Source organism: Leucoraja erinacea, chromosome 31 (genome assembly GCF_028641065.1).
Source record: "Leucoraja erinacea ecotype New England chromosome 31, Leri_hhj_1, whole genome shotgun sequence".
Classification (NCBI taxonomy): Eukaryota; Metazoa; Chordata; class Chondrichthyes; order Rajiformes; family Rajidae; genus Leucoraja; species Leucoraja erinaceus.
The window spans coordinates 14,048,129-14,063,793 of record NC_073407.1 but is presented as its reverse complement, the minus strand read 5'-3'; the positions used below and the strand labels follow the sequence as shown (position 1 = coordinate 14,063,793).

Sequence of the window (15,665 nt, the reverse complement as noted above, 5' to 3'; positions counted from 1 at the left end):
CGTCACTGGCGGGAGTCGAGCTGTGGAAGATGGCGTCTGTGTCCGCGGCCACCGGGAAGAGAAAGAACAGCGGCAACCTGGCCGTGCTGACGAGCAAGCGGGAGCCCAGCGTCAAGCTGCAGTACCCGGTGAGCGGCCCCGAGCCGCTCGGTTGGTCCGAGGACAATCGGCTGTCCATCACCACCGGTAAAAACATCTACGTGCTGGAGCAGATCTGCGACATTCACAACAACGGGCTGGACATGGTGATCCAGCGAACCTCGGTGCCGGCGCCCAGCCAGAGCTGCTCGCTCAAGGTAACCCCCCCCCCGCCTTGCCCGTCTTCCCGCATCCCCTGCAGATCTAAAACTTCCCAAACTCGCTTGCACCCCACCCGAAAAACATTTGCGATGTTTTGAAATAAAATGCCTCCCTGAAGAAAAATCTGCGCGCATTTAGACCACGAAAATGCCCCGATTTGCAATTTAAGGTGTTGCGACTGATAGAAACATAGAAAATAGGCGCAGGAGTAGGCCATTTGGCCATTCGAGCCAGCGAGTTCAATGTGATCATGCTGATCATCCAAAATCAGTACCTCGTTTCGACTTTCCCCCCCCATATCCCTTGATTCCCTTAGCCCTAAGAGCTAAATCTAACTCTTGAATTATTTTGCAGCATGATCCCTGTTACAGAAAGTAATATTGAGCAGGAAATGTGATTTTCAGTAAAATTGTTTGGGGCACCATGGAGAGCTCCTTTGTTGCTCTTTGGTCTAGTGCAGTGGTTCCCAACGTGGGGCGTACGCCCCACAGGGGGGCAATTTGATTTTTAAGGGGGGCAATTGAGCTCGACTGAGGTGGTCTGGGTCCAAATTTTCGATTTTTATTTTTTTGGATTTACCATCAGGTAAACATATGTAGTTTATGTTTCAGATGTTATCTTGAGTAAATATTTTTTTTGGGTAAAAAAGGTCTTTATTGTGTAGTTATTACATAATCACCGCGCCATCGCTCTTCATGCACGTCGCACGAAGCGCGCGAGGTCATGGGAGAACCTTATTTATTGAATTGGATTTAGAAATGCGATTCAAAGAGCTTTTGCTACGTTACCCTTATAACATCTATTTCCTCCGTTTTCTCTCAAGGGAAAGCAAGGGGGGGGGCATCAGGATTTTAGAGGTGATTAGGTGGGGCATGGCCAAAAAAAGTTGGGAACCACTGGTCTAGTGTCATGAGATCTCTTACATGCACATGAAAAGTCGGATGTAGGCTTGGTTTAATGTTAGATTCCGAAGGCAGCACTTCTTGCAGTGTAGGGTTCTTTCAACTAAGTTAGTCCCATTTGCCCATGTTTGGCCCATATCCCTCTAAACCTTTCTTATTCATGTACCTGTCCAGATGTCTTCTAAATGTTTGGTAAAGAACTTTCCTCAACTACCTCTTCTGGCAGCACAGAAAAGTTGCCCCTCGGGTTCCTATTACATCTTGCCCCTCTCACCCTAAATATCAATTCTCTGGTTCTTGATTCCCCTGGCTCGCCGAGTTACCTTAGCATTTTGTGTCTTTTTTTGTAAACCAACATCTGCTGTTCCTTGTGTCTGATAAGTGTAGGTGTTGGGAGTACTTACCACTTTAGCCACAAACTTACAATTACTTATAATGTAGATGAAGTGTCAGAAAAGGTCCTGTTGCACTGCCTAAATCAAAGCAGTTTGTGTCATAGTATTTTATATCTATTTTACATATTTTTAATTTATCCTATTCTTGATAGGACAATTGCATCTAATTTCACATTTGTAGATGGTTATGCATTGAAAGTCCATGTTTACAGGGAATTGGAATAAAGCCGTCTAAACGAATTTCTTGAAACCCCCTTGATCTGTAAATCAGGAAATGTTTATCTCATCAATTCAAACTAGACATGAAATGCATCTCCGCACCCTTGTTCTTTAGATCTTCCTTCCACGGTATTTATTTTGTTACCTCCTTTGAAAAGCCTCGCAGTCCGATTTGCTGAGTTTTTCCATAATTTCTGACAGAAAATATTTATTGAGCCTGTAAAGTGGGAAAGTGTGTTCCATGACACACTGAAAAGGAAAAGGAACATTGCCTACAACAGAGGATGGTAAGACAACTAGTTGAACAGCTGGAGAGTTCAGCGTGTGTAGAAAGACTTTTCCAAAACTGACGCTGAGTTTTTTCAGCATTTTCTATTTTTGATTCAGATGTCCAATATCTGCAGTTTTTTTTAAATTTTTCATTTCTCCACATTTCTAAGGGTAGGGGGAATTCCCATTTTTTGTTAAGTGGAAAAAGTTGCAAATATGCACTTGAGACTTGAAACGAATCTCATTCAGGCCAATTATTATTTTTTAATCAATATTTGATGGCAGCAATATGCCCATAAATTGGTTTAAATTAAATTTGACAATATGAATTTACTTTGGACTATGTACTGATATAAAAATGTTTTTTTTTGTTTCAGGTTGGCTCTCAAGCAGAAGTAAGTGAATGCAAGAAGAAGTTCTTGAATAAAAGAGATCCAACACTAAGTCACTCACTAATGATGGACAGGATCTTTAATCCTGAAGGTGGTGCATTGTCACCCTTACGAGGATTTAAATTCACCAGTTGGTCCCCCTTGGGTTGTGATATAAATGGAAGGTGCTTATTGGCATCTTTGACACTGGATAATAGACTGTCCATCCAGGTGAATGTAAATAGGCTGCAGTGGACACCAGCTTTAGATATTACAGAAGTGTACGGTGAAATGTTATACGAGAACAAATATGGACATTTGGATGCAGACTTGGATGAGGAGCTGAAGAATTTCTCGGAATTCCAAAGGAGGCACTATATGCAAACTCCTGTCAGAATGGAATGGTCCAGTATTTGCAATACCCAACGTGTAAAAGCCAACAATGAGTGTGAAGATGTGGGTACAGTTCTGTTGGCCGTCCTACTTGAAAATGGTGATGTTGTCATATGGCAGTTTTTGATCCCATTTCATGGCAAAGATTCAATCATTGCATGCAGTACGATTGAATCAGGCATTAATGACCCAAGTGTTCTGTCTTGGTGGGAATATGAGCACGGGAGTCGCAAAATGAGTGGCTTGATTGTTGGTAGCTCCAAAGGACCTGTTAAGATTCTGCCAGTCAACTTGAAATCAGTGAAAGGATACTTCACTCTCAGGCAGCCAGTGGTTCTTTGGCAAGAGATGGATCAGTTACCCGTGCATAATATTAAATGCATATCTCTCTCCCACCCATATCAGAAATGTAGCTGCAGTTTGGTTGTTGCAGCCAGAGGAACATATGTTTTCTGGTGTCTGTTGTTAATATCCAAAGCAGGACTCAATGTTCACAATTCTCATGTAACTGGCCTCCACACACTTCCCATTGTATCTCTGACTGCGAACAAGCAAACCGGGAGTTTCTACACCTGCTCTGTCGATGGAACCATCCAAAAGTTGACTCCAGTCTTCACAGATGTAGCAGTGAAGTTTGACCATGTTTTAATCAAGTTACCAGAGTCAATTGGCTCCGTGAGACTTCATGGAATCTGTCTGAGCCCCAATGATGCTTACATGGCACTTGTGACAGCGGAAGGTATAAATAATGGCCTCCATCCAGCTAGCCGCACGTACCAGGTGCAGTTTATTACGTTAAAAACTCCAGAAGAAGCAGCATCTAAGCTTTTGGAATCGTCCATCCACAACCTATTCAAACAGGTGGACTTGCTTGATCTTGTACGCTGGCGAATATTGACAGAGAAGTGTATTCCCCCAGACCTTGATGAAGCTTTAGACCATAAGCTCCAGACAAATCCATTAAGCTACCTATGGCGGCTAAAACTTTTCTTTTTAAAGATCTTATTTCAGACATTACAGAAGAATCCCGCAGAAACACTTTGGAGGCCAAATCATCATGAATCAAAGGTTCTGCTGTGTGATAATTCTGTGTTGTTAAATGAAAAAAGTGGACAGCCTGACGAAGCAGAGACAAGTGCAAAGGAAGGTCAATCAAGTCGAGTGCTTGGGTGTCAAGCGGAAGACTCGCCTGTGGACCCAAAAGTAGACAAATCTGAAGAACAAATTCGGGAGAGGGTTTCAAGGAAATTGAATGAGATTCAGAGTAGGATTGAAGATGTGGAGCTCCACTTGACTCGTGAACACATGAAAAGAGTCCTTGGCGAAGTGTACCTCCACACCTGGATAACTGAGAACACCAGTATCCCAACCAGGGGCATTTGTGACTTTTTAACTTCTGATACCGGCTACGATGATAGGACAGCTAAGGTAGGACTCGCCTGAACAATTTTTTTCCCCTAATGCTCTCCTCCTCTCCACTCTTAGTCTAACTGCCTGTTACATGCTATGTGATGTTAAATATATAAAGTTAATTGGACTTCAGATGTATTTTGTCTTGTTTAATGGAAAAATAAAATAAGCTAATTTTTATTCCTAAGGTGTTGCCAAGGTTGCTGGACAGGACTACAGAATATCTACAAATAGCTATCATATCATTGGTCCTTATCGAGTGTGACATTTGGGTTTTAAATATCCACCATTATGTTTTGGATTCACAAGCATTGTACATCAAGTTATTTGGCAGTCTCTTAAACTTTGTTGAAATTTGACACCATTTTGGACATTGCAAATGCAGACTGGGTTTCTCTGACAATAGGACTTCTGGTTATGGCACCAAGTTAGCCAAAGATTGTAAATTCTAATCTTGCATCACGCCAGATTGAATGCAATGAAAAGTGGACTCGCTGCCATCAAAAGTGCATGTTGCAAGGCTCAACTGCAGAGACACAAACGGCAAGATTGTTAAGGGTTTGGGCGCTAGAGGCAGGAAACATGTACCTGATGTTGGGGGAGTCCAGAACCATGGGCCACAGTTTAAGAATAAGGAGTAAGCCATTTAGAACTGAGACGAGGAAACACATTTTCTCACAGAGAGTTGTGAGTCTGTGGAATTCTCTGCCTCAGAGGGCAGTGGAGGAAGCTTCTCTGGATGCTTTCAAGAGAGAGCTAGATAGGGCTCTTAACAATTGCGGAGTCAGGGGATATGGGGAGAAGGCAGGAACGGGGTACTGATTGGGGATGATCAGCCACGATCACATTGAATGGCGGTGCTGGTTCGAAGGGCCGAATGGCCTACTCCTGCACCTATTGTCTATTGCCATTTGACCAATCGTGTATGTGCCAAAGTTATCATTCTAATCCCATTTTGTAGAACATAGAACAGTACAGCACAGGAACAAGCCCTCTGGCCTACAATGTCCCTGCTGTAAATGTTGCCAGATTAAACAAATCTCCTCTGCCTGCACATGATCCACAACCCTCCATTCCCTGCATATCTATGTACCTACCTCAAAGCCCCTTGAATGCCATTATTGTATCTGCCTCCACCACCACTCTTGACAGGGCAGTCCATGGCACCCAACACTCTGTGGAGAATCCCACACATCTTTAAATTTTGACCCTCTATTCATTGATATTTCAACCCAAGAAAAATGGCTCTGACTGTCTACCCTGAGGTTCCCCCCTCAGCCTCCGATACTCCTGAGAAAACAATCCAAGTTTGTCCAACCTCTCCTGTAAACGGGCATCATTCAGATAAATCATCTCGCTGAATACCTCCGCTGTCCGCCTTAACCTACCTGATCCCCCGGTTGCTCAGCAGTTTAACTCCCCCTCCCATTCCCAATCTGACCTTTCTGTCCTGGGTCTCCTCCATTGTCAGAGTGAGGCCCAGCACAAATTGGAGGAACAGCACCTCATATTTTGCTTGGGTAGCTTACACCCCAGCGGTATGAACATTGACTTCTCTAACTTCAAATAGCCCTTGCTTACTATATTCTATCTCTGTCCCGACCACTCCCCTGACATTAGTCTGAAGAAGGGTCTCGACCCGAAATGTCACCCATTCCTTCTCTCCAGAGATGCTGCCTGTCCCGCTGAGTTACTCCAGCATTTTGATAAACTTCTTCTGCATCCTTTCCAAAGCCTTCCACATCCTTCCTGTAATAATCAAACATAACTGTACCCAATATTCCAAGTGGAGCCTAACCAAATTCCTATAAACCTGCAACGTGATTTTCTGATCCTTTACTCATTGCAGCAAACAATGAAGGCAGGCATAGCATATGTCTTTACGAGGCTCTCTACTTGTGCTGCACTTTCAGGGAGCAATGGACTTGAACCCAAGATCCCTCTGTACCATTAACTATTTATTTTTCCCTTGCATTCGACCTCTCAAAGTGCAGCACCTTATACTTGCTCGTATTAAACTCCATCTGCTATTTCTGTAACTTATTTACACCCTGCTGTACACTTCGACTCATTGCCTTCGTCACCAGTCACATATCTCCATAATAACACACTTCCACCATATCTGCCTTCTATGAGTAAACCAGCTCTAAATCCAAATTACTATGGATATCATGCATCTTAACCTTTTGAATCTGCTTGCCAAGTGATTTTATAAAATGCTGTTCAAAAATACACAAAGACAAAATGTATTACCCTAATATCGTGGTTCACCTTTGTCATCTCTGCAAAACCCTCAATCAAGTTCATAAGACCTGATGTTATGGACAAAGCCATGCAAACTGTCCCTAATTAGCCTGTTCTCTTCCAAATGCATGTGAATCGTAGCACAACAAATCCTTTCAAGTGTCTTCCTTATCCACTGACGGGAGACTGAATGGCCTATAATTTTCTGGATTATTTATATTTCCTTTCTTAAACAAATGAACAATATTAGCAACTCTCCAGTCCTCCGGGACCTCGCCTGTTACTAAAAAAAGATGCAAAGATCTTGGTCAAGGCTCCCGCAATCTCTCTTGCCTCCCACAATAAACTGAGGTAGATCCCATCAGGCCCAGGGCATTTATCCACCTCAATGCCATTCAAGAGGCCCAGTATTTCTTCCTCCTTAGTCCCAAACTACCCTAGCATTTTCGTAATGCCCACAATAATTTCACTGTCCTAAAAGACTTCTCCTTGGTGAATACAGATGCAAACTGCTTGTTTAGATCCTCGCCTATATCCTCTTGACTCGTGGCCCAAGTTTCTCCTCTTTATCCTTGAGTGGTCCTACCTTCCCCCTGATTTCCCCCCTTTTTTTTTTTTTGCATAGGTACAAAGCATCAGGATTTTCTTTAATCCCGACACTCCAATATCATTTTGTGGCCCTTTTTGTCTCTTCGAATTGCTCAATGATTTTTTTTCTCCCTGCTGTATCTATGTTCCTCAAAGGTCCAGTCTGATTTCATCTTTACAAACATTACACAGGCTTCCTTTTTCTTTTTTTGTTAAATTTACAACCTCTGGTCATCCAAGTTCCCTTACCTTGTCATACTTATCCCTCCTTACCGCGACATGCCAGTCCTGGTATTTGTAACACAAGGTCTGTAGCCCTGCAGGTGACTCATTTTCAAGTGCACGCCCATTTTATATTGGAGAAAAGAGCAGTAATCCCTGACGTTCTGTTACCGAGTTAACGTCAATAAAAATTTGCCCTTGAAATAGTTTCTGGAAAAAATAGGTGGTCAGTGACACCATACTGTTGTTTAGAACTTGCTGTGCATACTCATGTGCTAAGTCATCTTCGAGTGACTGCCTAAGAAGCAGAAGGCAGCACACATTTCTAGCATACTTCCTATATTGCTCTAAGAATCCTCAATTGGTTATATAGCAACTTTAGATTATTTAAATGATATTGAATACATTATGTAGCTTTTCTTTTCTCCTTAAAATTGACATTGGAAAATTAAATATAGCTTCATCAGCATTGCTAAAAGATGGCCATGTCATTTTTTTCCTGGCACCTTTGCTTTCTAAGCTGCCCCTCAATGACTGAAACATATTTGATCAAACTAGCCAATTATAAGTTAGACATAAACATAACGAACTGCAGATGCTGGTTTACCAAAAAAGACCCCAAAGTGCTTGAGTAAAGCAGTACATCAGGCTTCCATCTTTGGAAAACACGGATAGCCATCAGGTCACGACACTTCATCAAACTGATTGGGGTGGGGGGGGAAGCCGGAAAAGAGTTGGCGGCAGGACACCGCTTGGCATGCGATATGTAGATACAAGTTGCAGATGCTGGTTTACTAAAAAAAGACAAAGTGCTGAACTAATAAGGTGGAGGTGGTACTAAAAATATTGTCAAAAAATTGCTATAGGACAAACAGTGTTTACTCTGCTTGAACTATATCAGTGGAAATATAAATGCATGAACTGTTTCATTATATCTACAAGTACGTTTCTACATTATGTAAAGGATATCTTTGAAACTCTAGCAATATTAGCTAGTGGAAGGTATTTGTAACTTAAACCCTTTATCCTAATATGAATAAGTTCAGTCAGTTGCTATACCTTGCAAGCAACTGAATCTTCAATGGGCAGTTAAAGATGGAAGCTCGAATACGAGCTAACACTATTGTTGCAGCTGAAAGAGAATGTGCGGAGACTAGAGGCAATATTGACTATTTAAAAAATATATTATTGCAAAGAAAGCATTGAATTCAGTGGAGTGAAGCTCGGGAGATACATCTGCCTTTGGAGAATGGCAAGCTGCCCAGGCTCACCACTTACCTCTCCACACTTGCCAAGAGCACATTCTTGATCTTGGATAATGTGCACAACCCAGGGCTGCCTTGCAGCACATGGCCAGTTCTGTTCCTGAACATGCTTGATAGCTGGCAAAGCTTACCAGCTGGCAAAGTGTTCCAAATGTTAGGAAATGTCTGTTGGTTTCAGAAACATTGAAATGCATTCATGCAGTAAAAGATTGAACTATTGAGTTTAAAATAGATTTTTTTTTTAACTGAAAACACAAATATAAGTGAATACATTTGAATTAACTTTATATACAAATGTTAGTTCAGAAAAAATAAATTGCCTGAAACTTGCCTATCTTCCTCGCAGCCACCTCCTCTCCATTAAAATGAATGGAGCCATTGAACCTATGCCAGGTTAACCTGTTGCACGTTCAGCACCCAGATTTCCCAGTCCAACCGCTGGAAAAACTGCAGGTAGGTGGCGCTCCTTTGCTGAAATCCATTGAGTCCAATGTCAGAGTGCAATTAGAATCACCTTGGGGAGGAATCCATCAAGCATTTTGCAGAAGTGGTTTTCAGTGAGCTGTCATTTTAGCCCTTTCTGAATCGGGTTGTACACTGTTGATTTATCTGAGATAGGAGTAGGGCCTCATTCAAATGAGTAAAGTGATTTGTCCACAATTACAAATGCCTTGTCAGTTGCAGAATGACCTTCAGTGATATTGGATGGTTGCCAGTGGTTTCATGGTGGTAGACAATTGAATAGAGAATGGAGAAGTCAAATACTTTTCTGAGCACTCGAGAAAAAGGTTGACTTTCCAAATAGAATCATTTGCTCTCAATTTTCTGATTTCCAAAGTACTCTGTGTTGGTGCAGCAATTTACTGTTTAAAAAAACAAAACAAAATGGGGTTCTTGTCCTGCACCAGGAAATTAAATCATGCTTTCAAATATCTGTAGCTCAGTAAGGGGCTGCATGGTGGCGCAGCGGTAGAGTTGCTGCCTTACAGCGCTTTCAGCGCCAAAGACCCGGGTTCAATCCGGACTGCGGGTGCTGTCTATACAGAGTTTGTATGTTCTCCCCATGACCGTGTGGGTTTTCACCGAGATCTTCGATTTCCTCCAACACTACAAAGACGTACAGGTTTGTAGGTTCATTGGTTTTCTACAAAAATGTAAATTGTCCCTCGTGTGTGCAGGATAGTTAATATTCAGGGATCGCTGGTCGACACGGACTCGGTGGGCCGAAGGGCCTGTTTCCGTGCCGTATCTCTAAACTAAACTGAAAAAAAGTTATTAAAAATTCAGCCTCTTTTGTGGACTGAAATAATCACTGTTTTTCCATTTTTATTCAATCTCTTGTGCTAAGATTGCCTTGAAGCCCTTCACTGCTGTCTCTAAGCAGCCAGAATACCACATAATATTCAAGGAGCAATCCAGCCAGAATACTGTAATTTGATTACTGCCTCATCCAACTTAGGATGCAGTGTGTATTGTCTTTAATAGTAAGATTAAACGAGAACTTACCAGTTTGAAGTTTGTTCTTGATTTTATGAGGAGTTACGATGAGCGATTACGTGAAGAAGGGCCGTCCGTCTGCATGCGCGTCAATCTTCAAAGCAGCGGTGTTAAATCACAGATAAAAAGACCTGAGAATAGTAAGATTGTGAAGAAACTAGAACTTCCATATGACCTTGATAGTATGAGGGTGGGAGCGGTGGGCACGTAATCGCTCATCGTAACGGTTTGCCTGAAATGGGTCAAATTGGTAAAAAGGTCAAAAGATCTCATGCAAATTAAATCTGGTACATATTGATCTTTTGCATTGGCATAAAAAACCATAGCCCACGAACTGACCATTCCAGTTTGAATTAATCATCGTTAAGAAATTATACATTTGCCTGGCCATGGAGTCTTGTAAATGAAAACAATTTTTAGGCATGAGGATATCAAATAGTAAACATTTTAAAAGATGACATTTATGAAGAAAATGACTATACCAGCTACTAAACGGTTCTTTATATTAGTTTTTGTCTCCTGCTACAGGAAAGATATGAAGGTTTTGGAAAAGCTGCTCTTGTTATGAAGGCCAACATGCCATTCGCTTTCTTCACTGCCTGTTGTACCTTGTTTCTGTATAATTTGCTCAGTCTTAAAATCTCATTGCAGGTAGTGAATGAGGGTTATTTTGTTTACAAAATACTTGTTTTTAGTTGTCCACACTAGCCTGTTAACTCTGTTTCTCCCTCTCTCTCCATGAATGCTGTCTGATCACATGAATGCTTCAAGTATTCTGTTTTTATTTCAGATTACTGGGACCTGTAACATTTTACTTTTGCATAAGAATCATAGCCTTTGCTTGCCGTTCTGAAAACTAGTTCTATTTATTATTGCTGTCTGCTGATATATGAAGTGACCTAAAAAATTAAATGTTGAATTATAAAATGATATGTTCTTGATGTTCTAACTGCTTGATATCATTTTTTCCTGTTGAATATAGGTTTTGATTTCACATAATTTGAAGAAATTGACCAAACAGACGTTTCCTGAGCACTGCTCTCTCTGTAAAGAGATTCTGCCGTTTACAGATCGCCGCAAGGCAGTCTGCCCCAATGGACACATTTGGCACAGGTAATCACTGCCTGCAGCCAGGCTGTAGATGCATGTTGTGCATCCTGTAAGGGGAGGGGCGGGGAAACTGGCCATGAACTGGTCTTGTGTGCAAGTCTAAGAGTCAAGAGTATTTCTTGTCATATGTACCAGATATTATCTGGAACAATGAAATTCTTGCAGACACTAAGACATTTCATCGTTTCGGTACATGCGTCTTTTGTGCAGTTAAATTCATGCCAATAAAATTCCTGCAATCATGTAACCTTCTTTAAAGATATACAAGGCAACAATGTGATTTTGCAGCTTTTGGAAATGTTAAATTGCATCCAAACATGCGGCAATACTGGCTGCAACTGGTGTAAATTATACAGGCAGGTGGAACAGTCAGTTGTTGCATCAGTACAGTCCAACCTATTTCTCTGTGCAGATGTATATTGACGTACCACGCGTGTCAGAGTCTGACGTATCGCAGATGTTTGCTACATGACAGCATTGCTCGACAGCAGTTGCCTTCAGGTGAGCTACTGATGAAGGAAAAAATCAAACCAACTCATTTTTTTGCTTCCGAAATTTCATAAATGCAAAGAGGTGAGCTTGAATATTGTATTGTCAGGGGACATGTGGATGGAGCTTGTTGGAGCTCACTGGCGGTTGCAATAGTGGACATTTTTATCACCCGATTGTTGTGTGGCCACCTTTCTGTATGAAATTTAAAGTGGCATCGATATTTAGATCATTTCAATTTATTGAACTTGAAGGAAAATAATTGCTCATTCAAATAGTGGTTCCAAATAAACTCTTACAAGTAAATGAAATGAATAAATATGGTAGAATAGCTGCCAATAGAATCTCAGTCTGAGGAAGGGTTCCGCCCCAAAACATCATCTATCCATGTTATTCAGAGATGTTGCCTGATCTGCAGAGTTACTCCAGCAGTCTTTATTTGCCAATAGAATTGTGTGCAGCCTGCTCCACTTCATGCAGAATTGCAGCACTCATTTGTGTTGGTCTGGCAAAAATAGATTTGTGTGTTCCAGACCGCACTCAATGCTCGTGTCTGCAAATGTCATTGCTAGAATTCCTGTTCCGTTTCAGCTGGCCCATAGGAAGCACTTTATCTCCACATGACAAACTTAATTCAAGCAACATATTAAAGGCCAATGATTGTGCTTCACTGATAAAATTATTCATCACATTTTTAAAAAAGCTCCCCACAGAATGGTGGTCCAAATTAGTGTATGTGCACAAAGCAAACATTTGGGTAGATTTTTTTTTTTTTTTTTTTTCTCGAGTCCCAAGCTGTCAAGTGAATTTTTTTCTTCATGTGAAATTCCATGATCAGTTTCATGCACACAGAAGCATTTTAGAAAGTATGTTTTGTATTGCTGTGATATTTTAGAGACAGAAAGTCATGCAGCATGGAATCAGGTTCTTCGGCCCAACATTCCCTTGTCGACCAAGATGCCCCATCAGTGTTTGCCCCACTTGCTGTGTTTGGCCCATATCTCTCTAAAGCTTTCCTATCCGTGTACCTGTCAATATAGTACAAAACAATACAATAATACTTAATTAGCCAAGTTTGTTTTGCAACATACGAGGAATTTCATTTGCCAAGACAGTCATACAAATAAAAACCAACGGAACATATAGAATACATTTTAACGTAAACATCCACCACAGTGACTCCTCCACATTCTACACTGTGATGGAAGGCAAAAAAAAGTTCAATCTCTTCACCTTGTTCTTCCCCGGTCGGGGGCCTCAAGCCTTCCGTTGACGGGACGATCTTGACTTCGTAGCCGGCGGCGTTTGTTCCCCACCACGTTGGGGCGATCAAGCTCCCGCATCGGGGGGGGGGGGGGGATGTCTGCCCCCTGCGCCATCGATCGGACCCCGGGTCGGGGCTGGTCAAATCTTCAGCGTCGTTGGAGCTCCCGACATCTACAGTCTCTACCCGAGACTGCGAGCTCTCGATGGTAAAGTCCGCAGGCATAGACATCGTTGGAGCGATCCCAGGCAAGGGATTGGCTCCGATATTAAGACCACGCCCTGCGGTAGGGCTCAAAGTCAGTCCGAGCAGGCCTCCAGCTCCAGGATGTTAGGCTGCGGTGCGACCAGAGATACGATCTGGAAAATAATCACATCTCCGGCAAGGTACGAGATTGGAAAAAAGTTTCCCCTGACACCCCCACCCCACATAAAACAAACTGGTGAACATTTACACAAACTTTTTAAACACACTAAAAATAACAAAAAAATAACAAAAAACAGACAGACTGGATAGAAGATGGAAGAATTTTTTAAAATTTCAAACCACTTGACATTTTATTTGATCAGCAATGTTATCTTTGAAAATTAAAGAGTTTTTTTCTCATTCCAGATCCTGACTGGATAAAGCGCCTGCTTCAGAATCCTTGTACGTACTGTGACTCTCCTCTCTTCTGACAAAGTTACATATTATGGACAAAGGGAGATCTGAGCACACTTTTGTGTCTTAAATTTAGAATTGAGAAGATAATGCATGAAATATTTACCCTGCTGTCAAGGGTATTGGCGTATTCGACGATAGTATTGTTCTCTCTCTAAAGGCATCCAGAGATGAAGCTCTCTGCTTCTGAGGCACGAGAGGAAAGGTGGAGGATTCTTGGCATCGTGCTCATCATTTCAGCGGACATGGTCTTCCTCATCCACTCGCATTATTATGAAGTAGAAAATTAATGTAAATGATTGCTATAGTTGGAAAAAACCCAGTAGGTTGAGACAATTTAAAGTAGAGTTCAGTATACATTAGCGACACAGTGGTGCTGGTTTCCAACAGGAACGGTGGCGGACGCACCACACACCTCTGTCCACCAGTTCCTGTGGACATCCGCCACTGGAAGTATAGGATTTTGGTGTGTGTGCTTTATCATCATTCCTTACAATCCTATGTACGACAGTGATCGCAACTTCTACTGAAGTGTGGATGGCCGTTGGCTCGATAGAAGCTCATCTGCTCTTTGACAGGTCTTGTTTTTGGTTCTGCTGGGGGGTCCACAGCCCCCTCCTCACCTGGTAAACCAGGTGGGAAGACGGTTTAGTCGCCGTCTATCCGACCATGGAGCAGGTAGCACGGGATTACATGGTCCCTGTGGTGGGGGGGGGAGGGGATCTCCCCCTCCCCCGACCTGACCTGCAAATACAAATAACAAGGAAACTATCTGAAGTAAAATAACATGTGAAGTTTTCACATAATGAATTGAAATAACGAAGTTAATCTGTTCTTGCCTACTATTGCATCTGCAAGAATTATTACATTTGACTCTAAAACGGTCTTTGAGAACAATGCAGAAAGGAAACTTTATATTTCCCCATTAGAGGGTGCGAATAAAACGTAATGCATTTGGGAAATTGTGCTCAATCCAAGGTTGCAAGTTCTGACTGTTGATGAATGACACAAAATCAGGCCCTGGAACTGTAATCGATGATGGTGGAGTGGGGATGACAGTAGGGCGAGGAGGATCGTGCTGGACTTTGGCAAGTAGCAGCTGTAAAGTGACCCCGTTTTTGAAACTTAAGGCGGGAGAAATGAAATACCTTAACACACTATATTTGCATTCAGAGGATCTGTTTCTGACAATTGGTCACTAGCTTGAAAGGGTCCATTTGACTTTTTTTTTTTATTTGTCATCAATTAAAGTATGGTTTCATATTTTAAAGTTTTTTAACTTTTGTTTCATGACTACATTTGTGAACACAATTTAAGACTTTGTAAACTACTTTTCGTACAATAAAAAATGTTTTCTCAATGAACCTGTTACTTTTTGGATAAAATGTATCATCTTATAAAATATAAATGTAAAATCTTGGGCATCCTGTATGGTTTCTTTTCTTAAAACTGCCTGAGCATGGAATGGTGCACAGTAACGGTATTGCTATTTTTCAATTGTTTAAAACTTCGTACCACTCATTTGGAAGAAAAAAGCGGCACTTGCACACACTTCAGCCTCCACCATTCCAGAGACACCAATCCTAGCTTGTCCAAACTTGCTTTATAGCTAATATTCTCTAATCCATGCAGCAGCCTGTTAAATCTCTTCTGTACCTTCTTCAAGGCTTTCACACAATACTCCAAATGGGGCCTAATTAAACTCCTATAACAGTTCATCCTGATTCTTGAACTCAATGCCCCACCACACAAAGCATACTATTTTATCTTTACCACTATCTACTTATGTTGCCACTTTCAGAGAGCTATGGACTTAGACCCTATGATCCCTCTCTTCACCAATGCTGTTATGGGTCTTGCCATTATTTGTATACTTTGTCCACAATTCCAGCAATCTTGATGTCATTGGCAATCATACTCACCAACCCATCTACATTTAATTTCAAGTCATTTATATATATATTATATATTTATCAATTTCCTATGCATCTAACGTTTCTGGATCAACCTTACTTGGGGGACTTTATCAAATGCCTTACTAAAATCCATGTAGACAGCATCCAATC

The 15,665-nt window shown here is 41.6% G+C and overlaps 1 protein-coding gene across 2 annotated transcripts; it reads left to right on the top strand.

Moving 5' to 3' along the window:
- The first annotated feature begins 4 nt into the window (after positions 1-4).
- gtf3c4 (general transcription factor IIIC, polypeptide 4) lies at positions 5-15,540 on the top strand. Of its 2 annotated transcripts, XM_055660012.1 has the most exons (5): positions 5-296; positions 2,464-4,278; positions 11,059-11,189; positions 11,599-11,687; positions 13,552-15,540. In XM_055660012.1, exons 1-5 carry the CDS (start codon positions 30-32, stop codon positions 13,614-13,616), a joined length of 2,367 nt encoding a protein of 788 aa, XP_055515987.1. In that variant the 5' UTR covers positions 5-29; the 3' UTR covers positions 13,617-15,540. The 2 variants fall into 2 exon arrangements, 1 of the variants encoding a protein (XP_055515987.1); XR_008725967.1 differs by lacking the exons at positions 11,599-11,687; positions 13,552-15,540 and adding an exon at positions 8,926-9,032.
- Positions 15,541-15,665: the final 125 nt, after the last annotated feature.